The sequence below is a fragment of the Pomacea canaliculata genome, linkage group LG14 (genome assembly GCF_003073045.1).
Source record: "Pomacea canaliculata isolate SZHN2017 linkage group LG14, ASM307304v1, whole genome shotgun sequence".
Classification (NCBI taxonomy): domain Eukaryota; kingdom Metazoa; phylum Mollusca; class Gastropoda; order Architaenioglossa; family Ampullariidae; genus Pomacea; species Pomacea canaliculata.
Genome location: NC_037603.1, coordinates 8961792 through 8979031, shown reverse-complemented (window position 1 = coordinate 8979031; position 17240 = coordinate 8961792). Strand labels below are relative to the sequence as shown.

The window sequence follows — 17240 nt, the reverse complement described above, 5'->3', positions numbered from 1 at the left end:
GAATTAATTCTCTGCTAAACAACATTGGTGAAGACTATTACAGCTATTAATCATATTTGTTATTGTCAGCCATTAAAATGTCTTAAAAGCTCAGTTTTGTCATTTTGAAAATGTTGAAATGGTATATATTATTGACGACCAGATGGGCACGAAACTAGAACATCAGACAAGGAAGATCTTAACAAGGAAAAGTGGAATGGGAAATACGTGTCAAGCCTTTCTTTATGATAAAAATAAGCATTTTGCCTACTTGGGATGGCCGAGGTAACAAGCCCTATTTTATTTAAAGGGTGATTGCTGAGTATTTCCCCACCAGGTTTTTTCAGATTTGTTTCCCCTAAAAACCGACCTGCGCATGAGCAATGGTCACTCTCCATCATGAGTAGTGTCACTTGGTATGAAGAATTATCATCAAAGCTGCTTTCTGGTGACACCTAAGGTGTTTATCATCTCATTATAATAATTCCCTTTTGCACACATGCATTCAGAAATGCTGAATAGTTCTACATATATTTAGATCAGCGTGACGAATAGATGTTGGAATAATTGCTTCAAAGAAAGAAATCGGCTCTTTTACTTGATGACTCGCCAGCTGCAGTGTTCAATAGATTGGTTTTGGCACCAACCTTACTTCACACACTTGCACAAGAATAAACTCAGACAATCAAATGCTCTGAGACATGCTATAGCACTTTTTGCATTTGCTTAGCACCACAAACAATACACAAGCCTTAAAATCACCACTAAAGGCACTCAGTCATATGCGGGAAGTAGACTGAGGACCATATTGCTTCCTGGAACAAGGCTTGATTGAGTTTTCTTTGATTGTAACGCAGACTTAGAAAGAATATGTGTGTGTGTGTTTAGTGAGTCTTGAGGAAGAAAATGGAACTCACTTTCTGTCCTTTAGTCTTGGATGTTAGTAGAAATTTGCAGTGACTGATACTGCATCAGAAAGTAGTTGTTGGCTTATGATATTTTTGCTTGTTTAAGATTTATGTTCAAGTTTTGCTAGACCAGAGGTGAACTATTCCTGGAAATGCATAGGCATAAAATTAGTTTGAACGGAAGAAGAAAGAATGAAGATCATCAGATAAAGTAGTTGGCAGATGTTACAGTCTGTTGCACCTCATGTGGATATTAAGTAGTTGGTCAAATCTATCAACAACTTCAGTGTGACCTAGTGTCCTAATTTCACATCTGCTACGTTGATGCAAGAATCGTTACACAAGGATCAGCCATCAAAATCCACTGGATATACTTCATCACACCACTCCTTTGGACTTATTTTCGACCACTCCAAATCCACCGAGTGTAGGTGCTATGGTAAGGGGGAGAGAAATTGCTTTGTTGTCAGAAATGGTTGAGGAGCAGGTCTCTTGTTTATACTTAATCTTTGATGTCTTCTGCATGGGGTAACTGCAGGGTCAGGGTTAGGATTAGGGTTAGTTCTGTAACTGCAGGGTGGGACAATGTTTGAGTGTGTTGTCTGCAAATTCATGTTTTTCTGTTTCTTATCAATCTTTTCAAAAGTACTCCTCTTGTCTCAGGAGAGGTCATAGATTATGTTTTGGTCAGTGGAAGTTCTGCGAGGATTACAGGTATACAGGTCACAGTGTCTGTGAGAACACAAGCCTTTTGGTACAGAGTAACACTGCCAGTAACATTACCGAGAAACATTTTTTAGAAAGGGAGAATACTGTTGATGGTGAGATGATGTTTCTTGCACATTTCAAATGCTGATACTGCCAATTGTATCTTGCCTGCTCCAAAGTCAGACGCCAAATCAAATCTTTTTGTTAAAATCAGTCTAAGGAATCACAGTGTTCCCCTGCTAATGTGTGTGTGGTGGGGGGAGAGATACAGTTTCCCATGTGCCTGGTGATGTTGATGACTAAAACACTCGCTTGTCACCACTGCACAGAGAGAGAGAGACCTTGTGTTCAGATCTCATCTGGGGACACAGTGTGTCACCTGTTTCCAGGGCCAGCTATTAGGGGTTTTCTCTGAGTATTCCAGTTACTTCCACCTCCTTCTTCCATTATGTGAAATCACCTATAGGTCAAAGCACTTTTACCCACACCAACCAACCAGCCGATACAGTTTTCTATTGTCAGAGTGGGAAGATCATTTTGTTGCTACTGACAAGGAATTTATTTGTTCCCCAACTATGGCCACCCTGAAGTCACTGATGAAGGATATGTCATCACTTTTTGCACACCAGATCCCTACATTAATTCAGTCATAGTATGCCATTCACAGATGATGTATGCTTCTCAAAATAAGTGTGTAAATTAATATGAAACATTGTCTTTGTGATATAAAGCTTTGTCAGCAAGTGTCATTGAACATTTTGAAGTTTAAATAAGTGCCATATGGTATGGTGATGCAGCAACCATAAAACTGTGGACATACATTGTGCAGAAGGACCTGGAGCAAGGGGACAGAATGCGTTTACGCTGTGACCAGCTGATGATGGAGGACCAGTATGCTGTGGACAGCATGCGGCCAAAATGTGTTGAGCTGCAGCGCATGTGTGAGCAGTACAAAGAACTCCTGCGTCGCCGCAGGCAGATGCTGACACGTTCACATGATCTACATGACCGGCTAGAACGAGTGAGTGATCTTCAGAAGAAACTTTTTATCACTCAACTCTGTTTTATGTGCATGCAGCAGCTTGACCTCACCTATAGATCTCCAGTCACATTAGTATTATTGGAGTGAGGAGAGTGAGTTAAAACTACAGCTTTGATGTACAAAGATGATGATTAGATCAGAAACGAGCCAAACATCAAAATGTCCATAATCAGTATCATCATGAACAGTATCATTACTGCTGCTTGTCCGTACACAAACATATGCGGAGGTCATCTCAGGGTTTGTTTTTATGCCAGAAATGTCAGTTTGTCAGTAAGTCTGAGATTACTACTTTTTAACTACTCACCTCCCCACAGTTCTCAGCCATATAAAGATCACCATTTAGAATCGGCACAAGTAGAATAAACATCATTAGCTTCCATGCTAATTACAATGCATAGAGACTTGTTAAGTGTATTTGTGATCCTGAATCTTCTCTTGATGTCATGATTTTATGTTTGTGTTCATGTTCTTGTCTAGGCAAACCGCTGGTGTAGCAGTGGTGTAGATCTTCTGGCTGGCCAGCCCCTTGAGCGCTGTCAGACATCTCAAGGAGCTGAGATAGCTGTGCAAGAGATTGATGCTTTCCTAAAGACCTTACAGGATCTCAAGCTAAGCAATCCACGCGAGTTTCGTCAGCTCTTTGAGGATCTCATGACGCAAGAGACAAGAGTAAGTTAACTTTGGATTGTGACACAAAAAAGCATCACTTCATAATCAAACATGCAAGTTAATGAACTACTTGGCCACCTTCTGGTCCACAGTCAAAGGTAGTCACCACCAGACTCCAGACTACGGAGCATCCTCATATGCTTGAGATGATAACTGAAAGTTTGTGCAGAACTTTAAAGGTTTTTCTTAAAGGTTTTTTTTTTTTTTTGGCCTTTCTATTAACAATTTCTAAAAAATGTGTGTGTGAAAGCGTAAGGTATATAAGTCAAATAATTTATCACTTTTATGTTTTTATGTTTGATGTTAACATCTTTTCATTATCTGCCTTTATGGTATTACACTTCATCATTTTCTTATTACAGTACCTCAGACAGGTCCCGCTGCTGCAGATACCTAAAAGGGGTGCATTAAACAGTGAAGTACATCTGTCGTAAGCTTTCATTGCTGCTCGATGTGCTTATTTCTGCAGGGAACTGTGCAGCAGGTGCTGAAGCGAATGGAGGATGTTCAGAGTATGTGTGAAAAAAGAAAAGAAAGCTTGCGCAAGATGTTTGACAGCCGCTCACGCCCAGTCCAGCTTGTCAACCCAGCTCTGGTGGTCCCACCCCACAGCCCCTCACACCTAGATGAAACAGATGGATTTCTGGATCTGAAACGCAAGACGTCAGATGATGCATCCAGAAAAAGCCACAGCTTTTTAGAGAAGTCTGCAAGGGTGAGTTTTGTTTATATTATCACATATTATCTTCATTTTAGCTGCAGTTTTGAATAATTTATCAGCACTGTATAGGAGGACAAAATTATTGCTTAAAAAGTTCTATTAAAGAGAAAATGAATAAATACATGAATACAAAATAAGTCTAACCATTGGATGTCTGACTCCAGTAAGTAAAATCCTAAATTTGCCTGCATTCACTGTTCAGCTGCGGCCAGACATTCGACACTCGCTACCAGCAATTGTCCATGACAACATCAGCACCTCTGCTGGAAGCAGCATTGCAGCATCCGACAGTTCCACATCCGACATCCACATGGGGTCAGAGGGCACACAGCGCACATCTCTCTCTTCTCTTTCTTCATTCCCTGAGTCCGATTCCCTGCAGGCCAAGAGCAGGTAAGTGTGCTTAAGACTTCTTCATCTTTGGCTGGCTTTCCCTGAAAGACATGAAGGCTAAGACATTGCGTGTACCTTCTGACAGGACGTCGGATCATTCTAGTTTTATAAACTGACTTTTTGACATATGTGTTGGCTTAAGGGATTGATCTAAATTTTGATGTAGTCTAGTAGTAGATTACTGATTGGGAGGTTTTGTGAAGCACATATATCTAGGGAAGTAAAGATTCTGTTTTCATGATGTGTGTAATCTGATTTTGTTTCAGACATGTGATGAATGAGCTGATTGATACAGAAAAAGTTTATGTGGCTGAGCTGCAAGAAATTTTGGAGGTTGGCAAGGCAACATTGATGTTCTTGGTTTTTGTGTTTTGTGTTATTTATCATAATATAGCATAATTTAGCACAACCTTAACTTGTTTTTTTCTGTAGCTTTTCATGCTGGAAGGGTATATATAGTGTCAAGCTTTGATGTCACTGGATTTCTGTAGCGAAATCTGTCTTTAGTCCAGAGGCTGGAACAAGGAGGATTACACACAATACCATACAAATGAACTTTTTTATTATTAATGTATGGACATAGGCACACACTTTTCAGATCAAAATAAATAACAAAATACTACCAAGTGAAAACTATTGTTGGGTCTGTTTTCTTTGGCCTGCAGGGATACTATAATGAAATGGACAACCGTGCGTCACAGCACCTCATCCCAGATGAGTTGGCTGGTCAGAAAAACATCCTGTTTGGAAACTTGGTTCAGATCTATAAATTCCACAAAGAGTAAGTGAAAATCAGTGGGTTTTTTCCCAAACACATTGTCGTGTGTTTTTAGAAATTTTCATCATCCATCATCTTGCATAGTAAGTGACAAGGGATTAATACTAGGATTATACTTGTGGCTTTGGAATGATAAAACATTGGTTATGTGTTAAGATAGAAGTAGGCTCATTTCTTTGACTTTTGACCTTTTCAAATTCTAAATTTTGTCTCTTGCTCTTCAGCATTTGATTGACAGCATTCTTTATAGGGCAACATATGCAGTGTAATTCTCTAGATATTGTTAAACCAAATACTTTTACCCTTCTTAAGGTAAGATCTCCACTGCTGATATCCATGTACAAGTGTTTGTTAAACATGTTTCCTAGGCTATGCTTTTGTTAGTTTAGTTGGATGTTAATTTAATCGCATAAAGTGCAGAGATTATCGTGACTTTATTCCCTTTTCCAGTCAGTTTCTTCAAGAGTTGCAAGACTGTCGTGATATGCCAGCTAAAGTGGGCAAATGTTTTGTTAATAGGGTGAGTAGTGTTCATTTCCTGGTAAGTTTCTGTATACTTAGATATTTCTGCTCTGGATAGAGTCTTCTGGTATGAAATCTTGCTATCTATCTTAAAACCAGTATTGTGCTAATATTTGAAGGAACTTCTGAAAATTTCTCACACCTGAACTCTGTGATACTGCAATTTAGTTTGATTTTTGTTGTTTTTTTAAACTAAGCTTTTCTTGTAATAGGAGAGTTGGAAAGTAAGAACGCCATTAAGAAATCAATGATTAGAGTGTTTAAGAAGTTTTGTTTGTTAGCATACTTCTTGAGTATTTTGTTGATTTTTCAGAAAGAAGAGTTCCAAATGTACAGTATTTACTGCCAGAACAAACCCAGATCTGAGGCTCTGCGCATGCGGGTTGGAGATTCAAACCCATTCTTCAAAGAGTGCCAGCAGCGGCTGGGTCACAAGCTGCCACTAGGTGCCTACTTGCTCAAGCCAGTCCAGCGTATCACAAAGTACCAGCTACTTCTCAAGGTGCTCTCACTGATTAGTCTCACTACAGGCATATGCAGAACACAACACTCTGACACCCAGAAGATTATTTCCTCAATAATCAGTTTTTGTGTGATGTGTATGTCACTTCCCTCATCCAACAGTTCAAAGCAGTTGCCACTTACAGCCATTTGCACATGCTTGTTCACTGTTAAAATACAAATAAGTGGCATTCACGTTAACAGTCATTTCTTGAATGTGTGAACCGCTTCGATGTTTGGGAGTCAAAAGCAATTGTTGGATATTTTTCACCTGACAGATGAAGTCAACTGTTTAATGCATGTTGTCATTCTATGAAGCAAATGGTTTCAAGTGGTAAAGAGATGTGATCTTGATATAATAGATAATATTAAAGGTCGTTGACAGTTTGATGACAATATTTTCATCAAACTGCACAACAGGAGATGCTGCGTTTCACTGATGATGATCGAGAGCTGAGAACACAGCTTCAAGAGGCCCTAGACACCATGCTGTCTGTCCTGCGGTACCTTAATGCCAGCATGCACCAGGTGCACATCATTGGCTTCAATGTGAGTAACAGTACAGATCACATGTGACTTTCGTACAGACACAGACAGAAACACCGTAACTGCTTCTTGTGTTGTTAGTCTTTCTTGATCATGTCCAAGCTACCAAATTTGCTCTACTCCACCCCACCACATACAGAAATGGATGGGACACAGGGGAGAGTTTCATAAAAGAAGTTTATTTTTTATTTTTTACTCATTGAGTAAACGTGCCCATAATTTGCAAAATACATGTTCAACCATCTAAATTTTTATAATTTAAAATCTCGAGACATCCAAAAACCTAATCCAGACCTTTTAAAAAATAACCTGCTGAACTGTTCACCGGCTGCTATCCTGTGTGTACCACCTGGCTAGAGTGTCCTGTGAGATGTGTGCTGGGTGTATGATACCAAGCTGACGAGAGCCAAGCATGAGATATAGATGCTGTTCTTTACAAGAGACTGTAGTGACATTCAAGTATTAAAAACCACATCACAGATGACTCTGTATACTTCTAAAGCAGACACTGAAGCTCGGGTGAGGTAGATTATTTTTGTTTGAATAAACTCAGGAATATGGTGTTACATAGGCTTTCCTCTTGTCCAGGAGAATCTTCCAGATCAAGGAAAGCTTCTTATGCATGGAAGCTTCAGTGTGTGGATGGAACATAAGCATGACCGTATCCGTGATCTGAGGTTCAAGGCCATGCAGCGTCACCTTTTCCTGTATGAACGGTCACTTCTGCTGTGCAAGAAGAAGGAAGAAAATAATGAGGAGCCTGTTTACACCTTCAAAAACAAATTAAAGGTGAGTAGATAGTGTAAGGGGATTCAGTAACTGGAGGTTTTTGATAACCATGCTGAAAATGTTTTGATTGCTATGGAGCCATTATGTGGATTTATATTAAAAAAACCATCCAAGAAATAAATGGAAGAAGGAAATATGTATTGTTGAAAAAATTGCTTTATAAAAAGTGAATGATCTACTTTTCTACCTGGCTTGAAGCAAAACATGTTTACATTTTTTGACATCTTTTCAATGCTGCTCTTTGTAGCCACAACACTGGGTTCCCCCCGTTTGATAACAGTTTGATAATCACTGGCAATTTGATAACAGTAGCCATCTGATAACAGCAGTAACTTTTATAAAAGTAGCAATCATTTATGTATGTACTTCAAACATCTTGAATTCTTTCATAGTAAAGAATTAAATGAACATATGATACGTAAGGTATAATCCTGCTGAGACGCATGACTGAGGTACAATTTTATGTGCAGCTATCCCAGGTGGGACTCACAGAGAAACTCAAGGGAGACAAGCGCAAGTTTGAGCTGTGGTCAAAGGGACGAGAGGAAGTGGTTATCATCCAGGCACCTACTATGGAAGTCAAGGAAGTGTGGGTCAAAGAAATCAAGCGAGTCCTCATGAATCAGTTTGATCAGATCAAAAGTGAGTGATCTGTATGCACACACATACACACTGGCCTTATGCCAAGCATTTGACGTAATTGGGTGTCAAGAGAGCGAGAGCAGACACCTGTCCACCCATTTAGACATGTGGCTTAGAACAGCTTTGTTAATTTTGAACACTATGCATTTTTTAATCAGATTGATTCTTGTGCACAGGTCACCGCAAAACATTCATGCCATTGTCTTATGATGGGTCATCCTCCACTTCTCAGCTTTCCAGTGATTCCTCAGAATATAGGTGAGTTTTTTCTGCTTTCCAGTGATTCCTCAGAATGTGAGTTTCAAGTACAGTTTGATGGAAAAATGGGGAAAAGTTTTTTTTCAAACATGAACTTAGCAGGAACAAACATTTATAGTTAAAATTATTGTACAGTTGCAGAAAGGGATTTTTTACACCATCTGCTCTTGTCCCGTGATTACATGAAAAGCCAAAGTCATGAGGGAAAAAGACCTGCTCCTCTGTGTGTGTGTGTGTGTAAAAGCAAATATCACCTTGTAATGTCTCACCCAGTGTTTACTGTGAACTCGATCTAATTTGCTATCAATTATTATTATCATCTAGTCTCTGTGTCTGTTTCAATAGTCATATTTCATTCCATGTTATCTAATTTGTGCATTTGTTGATGAGCCTGATCTCATTCTGTCATCATGTAACATGATCAACCTTTCTTTACCCTGTCTTTTTCTGGCTGCTATAGTTTGGACAACTGGCAGCCTCCTATTCCAGCCATAAACAACAATAACAACAATGTGTCAACGTTACCTGTTGGGCTGGAAATGATATCTCCAGTCACTTCCCCTTGTAATCCTATGCCCTGTCACCCCTTACCACTTGCACAGGACAGCGGGGACACACCAGAAGATGAGGAGGGATGGTCATCCGGGGAGTTTTCTAATGAAGAAGAAAATCCAGCTGAGAACTACATTCCAAATTACGAAGTCTGTATTTTTGTTTCATTATCTTTTAGACTTGGAATACAATCAGTAGTTGTTGAATTATTGCCTGCAGGAATTTTGCTTTCATTTCATGCAGACTGCAGATAAATTTAAGTGAACATGTAAGTGTTTGTATCTGTTTATTTGCAAGGGAATATGAAATAGTGCAGTTAACTGACTTGGTATATGAACACATGTAATATCTCAGACATTTTCTGATAGTTTACAAAAATGCTTCATTTTGTCTCTTTTTTAAAATGATTATGAAGACAACTCTGTAAGACATTTGCTTTTTACACTTAGTGATTAGGGAGTCATTTTTACTTAACTGGGTGTCACTTAGTGATAGACTTGTTTTACCTGAACTAAATTTCAGTAGATGACAGTTAAGTGACTATGTTGACAGTGAACTTCAGTTTCAGTTTGTAATGAAATGAGCCATATAGACATGTTTAATAAGAAAGATGTGTCACCAATTTATACAGTAGCATATATTTAAAATACGCAATACATTCAGCAGCAAAGGCAAGAAGAGAAGATGTAATGTTGTGATATTAAGTATCTATAAATGAAATCCCTTGATGTAAGTAGGACATTAAGTGCATAAATCTATGGCAGGGAACTGTTAACATTCAGTGCATGTTGACACAGCTGTTTATGCTAGGAATTATTTTCCAAGAGTTTTATCCTACAGATTATGCTACAGCTGATATGGGTTTCTTATTTATCGTACAGATTATGCAACAATGACTTGGGTGTCTTATTTGACTACCAAATGATATACTTTCCTCTCTGTTTTCTTTTTGTCTATCTTGGCTAATGTCACCTGCGGATGGAATCTTCTGCCTGGCATTGTAAACCATGCCTTTGTATACAATGTGATGGCATTGATTGGAATTCCTCCATCGATGATCCGTGGATCATCACAAAAACACGGTGTCCTGGTCTGTGTGCTTCTGAATGGCAATGTTGTATGATGCCTCTCAACAGCCATCATATCGGCAACAGTTTGTGTCACTGGGTGATTATGTGGCCGTAGATGGGACAGAACTCTCGCTCAAGGAAGGTGAAGTGTTGGAGATACTTCGAGTAGGAAATAACGGTTGGTGGTATGCCCATTCACTGACCACAGAAACTGAGGGATGGGTGCCGTCCACATACTTGGATCCAGTACCTACACAGCACCTGTCAACACATTCTAGCTCAGGTAATGACAAAGTCTGGCTTAGTCTGGTCTTGGCTGTTGCCACCTCACCATGACCAGCACAGCAGTATTCAGTCACATGACTTTCTATGCTCTACCTTAAGCTTGTCAAGACCAGCTGCAAATCTGTGTTTTTTGGAAATGTGTGATGCAGTGTTTGAAGCCATCCTACAACTTCCTCCCTTTCTGAGTGCTTTTATTCACTGCTGCAGTCTTTATCTTCTCATATTGTGAATCTATCTTCTTTACCTCTTGTTTGCTTTGCACATGTACACAAGCATATGTGAGAGAGAGTGTGAGAGAAAGTAAATAGAGAGCACTTTAATAAAACTCACCTCGTGTACATACTCACAGCTTTGATATATGCCAGTTCTCACACATCGAGAGTCTAATAATAGTGCACAGCTTAAAATTTTAAACGTTAAGACATTAGAGGCAAGCAAAGGAACCAAATTTGTAGAAAGTACTTGGCTTAGCTGTAGTCAGTGCAGCACAAGGAAAGCATAATTGTTGTGGTCACCTATCTGGCTTTGATGTTTCCTATTGTGGTAAATGTTTGCCATTTTCCTGTGGTTACATAACAGATTCTTATTCTCAGAAAGTTCAAGTGAAATACTTTGATGCAAGGTGCAGAAAATATGTGTAAATCTACTTTCCTCATCACAAAGGAATATGTGACAGGAATTAAGGAAAAGTGCCCAATGTACTAAAGGAAAAACAAACATATCCGAGCAGTAACAAATGCACGAGTCAATTACACAGAATCAAAATACATTAGCTAACTGCATTACTAATAAACATGAGTACTCCAGAGATTTGTGCTGCAAATATATAATGCTCTGTTTGCTTCACCACTATTCTGCAGCCAGTGCTATCAGTGTTGTGTGTGTCTACCATAAATGGTAACATGGGCATAACTTTTTATTTGTAGGAATGATTTGTAACAAGTGGTAAGTATGTCAGGTATAGTTCTTTACTTTATGTTGCCTACTGTTTATCAGCTACCACTGTACTGCTTTTTATATGTGCGTTGAGACTAACCCCACTAACCCTGTGTTTATTTACTAGTTTGGGGTGGTTTCGCCCTTCCCATAAATCTGATGCAATCAGTTTTTTAATTAGTCTGTGTAATATTAACTCTGGCATGGGAAGAGACAAATTTTGCTTCATTTGTGTGGTTAGCTACTCTAATTGACACACAGATTAAATAAGGGACATTAAGAAGCATATATCGCTGTGGAAGTGACTAATCTGGTCAAGCATATAGTATGACCATTTCTGTTAAGAGGTGTTGCTGCAAATTGCACGTAGCATGCCAATTTTATTTGTAGAGTTTTAGATACTGGAATTTTTTTTGATATGTCAGAACATAGGTGTGTACATGTGTGCAATAAATAATATTATATACTTGATGTGCTCTACCAGATTTAGAGAAATGTAAAAGGTAAAGGTAGCCTTTGCTTTATAATCTAATTGAGACAAATATTAATTCAGCCCTTCAAAATTTCAGAAGCATTCTTATATTTAGTATTAAAGTCATATATTTTATTAATAAATTTAACATGATATTATTGTAACCATCCAAGTTACTGAGCAGAGCTTACTGAGTATTGGTAGACCATATTCCACTTACTGCATGGTCAATGCATTGAAAACCAAAACTAGAAAAAAGATACATTAGTGTTTGCTTGTAACATCAGTAATCAAAACTATCAAAAATGTACATTTGTACCTCTGTGCTTCTTTAATAAATAATTTAGGACCTAGATTTGCTTACACTGCTGCAGTCTAATACTGGGAAAGCTGCTGAGCTTACAATAATTCTCAAACAGTATTTTGCTCTTGGCTCAAGTTACTAGCTCACTCCTGTGTCATGTCTGTTAGTGTTTGGCATTCATAGCCTGAGTTCAGTGATTTCCACAGACACTTTCTGGTTGGCATTCCTGAAGGTTCTCTCGGGTCACAGCTGGTTTCTGTGTCACGTTTACTGAGGTCATTCCTGAAAACTGTTTACAAGAGTCTGTGGAGTCTGTGGCATGCCTGTACCTTTCCTTGTGTAAAGAGACAGTCATGATCATTAATCCATCAGTACTTGCCTTGTTTAGTCTAAATCTGTGTCACTGATATAAAATCCATCAGCACAGGTGATGTTTTTCAGAGGTCTGATATCTGGGTTCATCAGCACACTGCATCATGTTTGAGTCCATTTTGATGGTACAGGATCCCTTGACACACAGCGTCTTGTTTGAGTCTGTTTTAACGCTATCAAGATTCACAAGCATATGAAAGCAAGTTTCTTCAGGATTGCTTGATGTTGATGTGGTCCAGTTATTCTTGATTTTATTTTTGGAAAACCTTTGAAACTGTGTACCTCACACTCTGTTAGCATGTATTATCACTAACTAAACATGGACAGTGCTGGGGGCCAGAGTGAGTGAGTGAACAGAAGTTGAGTTAAGAGCGGTGTAGATGTGTAGGCCAGAAGACACATTGGAAGAAGTGAAGGCTTAACAGGTCATCTTTATGTGTGGTAGCAAACTGAATAAAGAAGCAGCTATGACAGTCAACTATTCCAAATGTCTGTTGGCTGCAGTTATGACACATCTCCAGCCTTGTTTCAAATAAACCTTCCTCGAGAATCCTTACATAATTGTAAGAAACACAAATTATTAAACACACTTTAATATTTCATTATTTTGTTAATAAAATGTATACATGATCTGATTACATACATAAGTTTGTAATTGCTTCTGGAATCTATTTGCTGTGAACAGACTTTTGGGGATGTCTTCTCAAATGTAACACTTTTGAGTGTGAATGGCAATCTGTTTCTCATTCATATCACCTGTGACACATGTGTGCTATCCTGGGTGTTTTTATTACAGCATGACAGATTTTTTAAATCGAATTTTACTGTAGACATTCTTTTTAGGTTTTTACTTAGGAAAGCATGACCAATAAAAATTACTGTAGACACCTTGACCAAGTTCATCTCTGATTGCAGAATGTTGCTGCTGATGTCCGTGATAAAATTCATTGTCTCGTAAGAAATCAAAGTTTTTTAAAGTGATCAAAAGCAATTTTAGGTGGACTGTAGTTCTTTTAGTTGACTTCCTATGTCAGTAAAAGTGGAGAACAATTGGTGTGATGCTATACATATTTTTAAGCCTGATCTTCTGATAAATTATCCATGCGGTTTTAACTTAAAATTTAAATAATGTAATTTAGGCCATCATTTGATAATGGCCTCTAAGAGATAATACTTTTGTAATCAGAATTAGCTTCAGTTCTTAATATCTCAGGAGAGTTTTCTTGATTTTGATCATTTTTAGTTACTTTTAAATTAAAATCATGCACACGATACAATTTAAGGCTGTACATGACACATTTTTAATAACTGAATGGTTGCAGAACTAGCTGTTGAATTTTATTTAACCACATTTATGGCTCAGGTATTTTCTGGGAAATAGTAGCTCTGCTTCATGAGATTTGTCTGTGGTATATCAGCTGACAATTTTGACTAAATGGAATGTACATCTTCATTATTGCAGTTGTGTTGTACTAAGGTATTATGTTAGCTGCCATGCATGTCCATGTGTTTATTACAGTGTATGTTTTTAACATGTCATTTTAATAACCTATGTCCTATATATAACAATTTTTTTACAGTGCATGACATCTGTAATGTGCTACATTAATTTTGTTGATGGGAACTGTGCATTTTATTTAAACAAAATGCATTACCAAATTTTGATACTTATACCTCGTGTGTGTGTTCGTGGGTGTGTGCACACAAATGCAGGCATAGAATCTTGCTCAGATTCATGTCTAACCTGCCATGTACTGAAGACAGATTAGACTGCTGGTGATGCAGAGCCCATTACAGGATAGATACATGGATATAGGATATAGGACCAGTATCCAGGATATAGGATATAGAACTTAGAGCTAGTTCTGCAGTCTCTTATTTTCGTGTAAAAGAAATGTAGAAGTAAGTCTTTAATCGCAAAGATTTTTGGTCAGTGCATGACATCATTTGTGCACTCTCGTGCTCTCAGTGTATAAAAATTCTTGAAGACTGCATCTCCTAGAGATGATTGAAAAACACCATATTGTTTTAGAGTGAACATCAAGCACATATGTTTTTAGAAGAGTTATTGTGATTATATTTATTAGTGTTTTTAGAATAATTCTATCATTGATGTCATCCTTAGCACAAAGTTACTTAGAAGTTTTACAGTTACTAGTTAATTCATCTAGCAGCAAAGCTCTTCAGTTATTAATAGGGATGAAAGGACAGTTGAGGTAACCACTTGATTGCGCAGGGCACAGCTGTGGACAGCTTGTAAGGCTTTTTTTTATTGTTGTTTTTATGGTTTCTATCAGTTTTCTCTCATTTTCTGTTGCAGATTCCCTGAGCACACCTGGGAAACGAGAGATGTCTCTGTCCCGTTCTAGCCTCAGCAGTCCATTCGGGATGGCAAGCCCTGTGTCTGAGACCACAGTCTAATGCCAGACTTGCACAAGACTTGCAGTGTAGTGCCAACCTTTGAATAAGACATGCTTCTGTAGACACTGGGTGCCATGACTGAAAGCGTTATCATGTTAACCTGCTTGCTTGGACAAGATATGTTGGTGATTCCCATCTTGAAGCCTTCTCATTACATCCAAATAGTACTACCACAGGAAGATTCACTTCAAACACTTGAGTTCAGAGAACTGTAGCAGATGTGTAGTTTATTTTGTTGTTTTGAAAGCAAAGCATCCATCAGAAGCCATTAGTCTGTGCCTGTTGTTCCTTTTATTGGTGATGTTTACCAAGACTGGAGGTCAAGCAAAGAGACATGTTTTCTGTTATTGGGGAAACTGATGACAGATTTGCTGATGATTTTATTTCTTTCTTTTGTTTTATAAACAAATTCCAGAAGACTGGAAAGAAGGACAAAGAGCATCAGTAACTTTTACCAGATTCACTGCCTCGGGAACTTGGAAGTAGTGCTTATCAAGTGACTCATCAGATGTAAATGTAGAAGTACATCATCATAATCTATTTAACAGAGATGGTGTTCAGGAGGGCCAGGGTCATACATATGGAGAGATACGTGCAGAGGTGTCAGGTGGATTATGTGACCTTATGTTTTTATATATATATATAGTGTTATTTAAAGAACACACCAAGCAAGTGTGTGTGTGGTAGAGAAAGCCGTATGCATGTGTTCATAATATTTGATGATGTATTTGAAGAAGTTTGTGTTTATTATACTTGAACTCGTCTGCATGTGCCTGCAAAACTACATAGGAAAATCAGTCTTCTGCCTAAGGCAGGGGTGGGCAATTAATTTTCCCAAGGGGCCGCATGAGAAATTGGGATGGTTTTAGAGGGCCGGACTAATATAGTTAACTCAGTTTTACCCAATACTGTGTATATAGTATATATACTGGCGGGCGGGCCAGCGGGCGGGCCGGTCAGAGACAGGAGGCGGGCCGGCCTTTGCCCAGGTCTGGCCTAAGGGTATCAGTAGTAATCTGTATTTCACAAAATTTCATTTTTAAAAGAGAAATTTTCCATCCTTGGATCAGTCTAATTCAGAGGCCTGATAAACTCAAGTATGTTTTAGTGGGAATGTAATGGCTGATGAATTAGGCCTACTGCTGATAATGTTCCCCTATTGTAATAGCACTCTTACTTCCACACCCATTTCTTCCCATGTATAACACTTTGTTAGTGTTCTTTGCTGTTGTTAGTATTCTATATGGTCAAATTCCAGAGAAGCTGAGGGTGTTGTCTGAAATTGTGATGTCTAGAATCTCATCAGTATGCAAACCCTTTACTTAACAATGGTGGCCATTATTTGCTTTAGCAGATTTACTTTTAAGACAGCAATTAGGATGTGGATTATCCAAGAGTTGCATCCTTCTTTTCAAAGACTGTACCTGGGTCAGAGTTAGGATTAGACTACTTACCTGTGTGCTTCATTCAGTGAAGGCCTAACAGATTTCTTCTTGTTTGTATAAAGCAGTTTCCAAGTAGTTAAGAGGTGGTTTTCCAAGAGACATGTACACTGAACTCTGAAGCACTAGGGAATGCTGCAAGTAAAAGAAGGCAAACTGTTGCTGAATACTTATGTTAGCATAGACCACCCTGCAGGTCAGACCTAATGTGATGTAGATGTTAACTGCAAAATGTTTATCACAGATTTTTGTTATTTTGCTGGATGACAAAGCAGATCCAGATGTTTGCCGGTGACAAGTTTACATAAACCATGTTTTAGTGTCTTCACTGTCTACTTTGTGGATGTGTAAAGAAAGACTGGATTGCTGATCAGTGATAAAATTCACATTCAAAATAGTGACATTACAAAACAAGCAGTGCAATTTCTTTTTGGTTGGAACATGGATGTCTCCTGGCAATCTCCCTAGTTTTGGTAGAAAGCTAGAGGTAAATGCACATTATTTCAAAAAAGAAAAATCAACAGTCGCCAGATATATCCTGGTGCATGTGCACACCATGTGACTGCTGCTCATGCCAAGTAGATGATCTGCTGCTACCTTCTAAATTTGGAAAGGACAAAGTGGCAGTCAGCTGTCCGTCTCTCTGTATAGATCCAGGGTTTGCTGTTTTGCTGCCAGCTTGTTGTTAGTGACTTTGGCCTCTTGCCAGTTCCCTGTTCTATGTTGACGTCTGCAGTACAAGACTATTGGTGCCTATGTGAACATGGGTCTGGTCTAGTCACAATATGAGTGCATTGGCTGATATGTGATGTTTCACTGCTTGATGCTTTTTGTTTTTCATAGACAGAATTCTATGCCTGATTTTAAGCACATCTGGGTTTTTTCTTTTTTTTTAATACATTTTTTTTTGAGCTGTTGAATTGTAGC

The 17240-nt window shown here is 38.5% G+C and overlaps 1 protein-coding gene across 4 annotated transcripts in view; it reads left to right on the top strand.

The window, feature by feature from the left end:
• Nucleotides 1-16637, top strand: part of LOC112554754 (guanine nucleotide exchange factor DBS-like) — a 46838-nt gene extending 30201 nt beyond the window's left edge. For 2 of the 4 annotated variants that reach the window (XM_025222740.1, XM_025222738.1), the window contains 15 exons: nt 2425-2616; nt 3118-3309; nt 3779-4024; nt 4233-4423; nt 4690-4756; nt 5089-5204; nt 5652-5721; nt 6037-6225; nt 6645-6773; nt 7359-7559; nt 8030-8201; nt 8378-8459; nt 8920-9160; nt 10148-10364; nt 14771-16637. In XM_025222740.1, coding sequence (XP_025078525.1) covers nt 2425-2616; nt 3118-3309; nt 3779-4024; nt 4233-4423; nt 4690-4756; nt 5089-5204; nt 5652-5721; nt 6037-6225; nt 6645-6773; nt 7359-7559; nt 8030-8201; nt 8378-8459; nt 8920-9160; nt 10148-10364; nt 14771-14871 — 2406 coding nt within the window. In that variant the 3' untranslated portion in view covers nt 14872-16637. Of the gene's footprint in view, nt 1-2424; nt 2617-3117; nt 3310-3778; nt 4025-4232; nt 4424-4689; nt 4757-5088; nt 5205-5651; nt 5722-6036; nt 6226-6644; nt 6774-7358; nt 7560-8029; nt 8202-8377; nt 8460-8919; nt 9161-10147; nt 10365-11292; nt 11312-14770 lie in introns of all 4 variants that reach the window. The other 2 variants (XM_025222741.1, XM_025222742.1) reach the window with 2 other exon arrangements.
• The last annotated feature ends 603 nt before the right edge of the window (nt 16638-17240 follow it).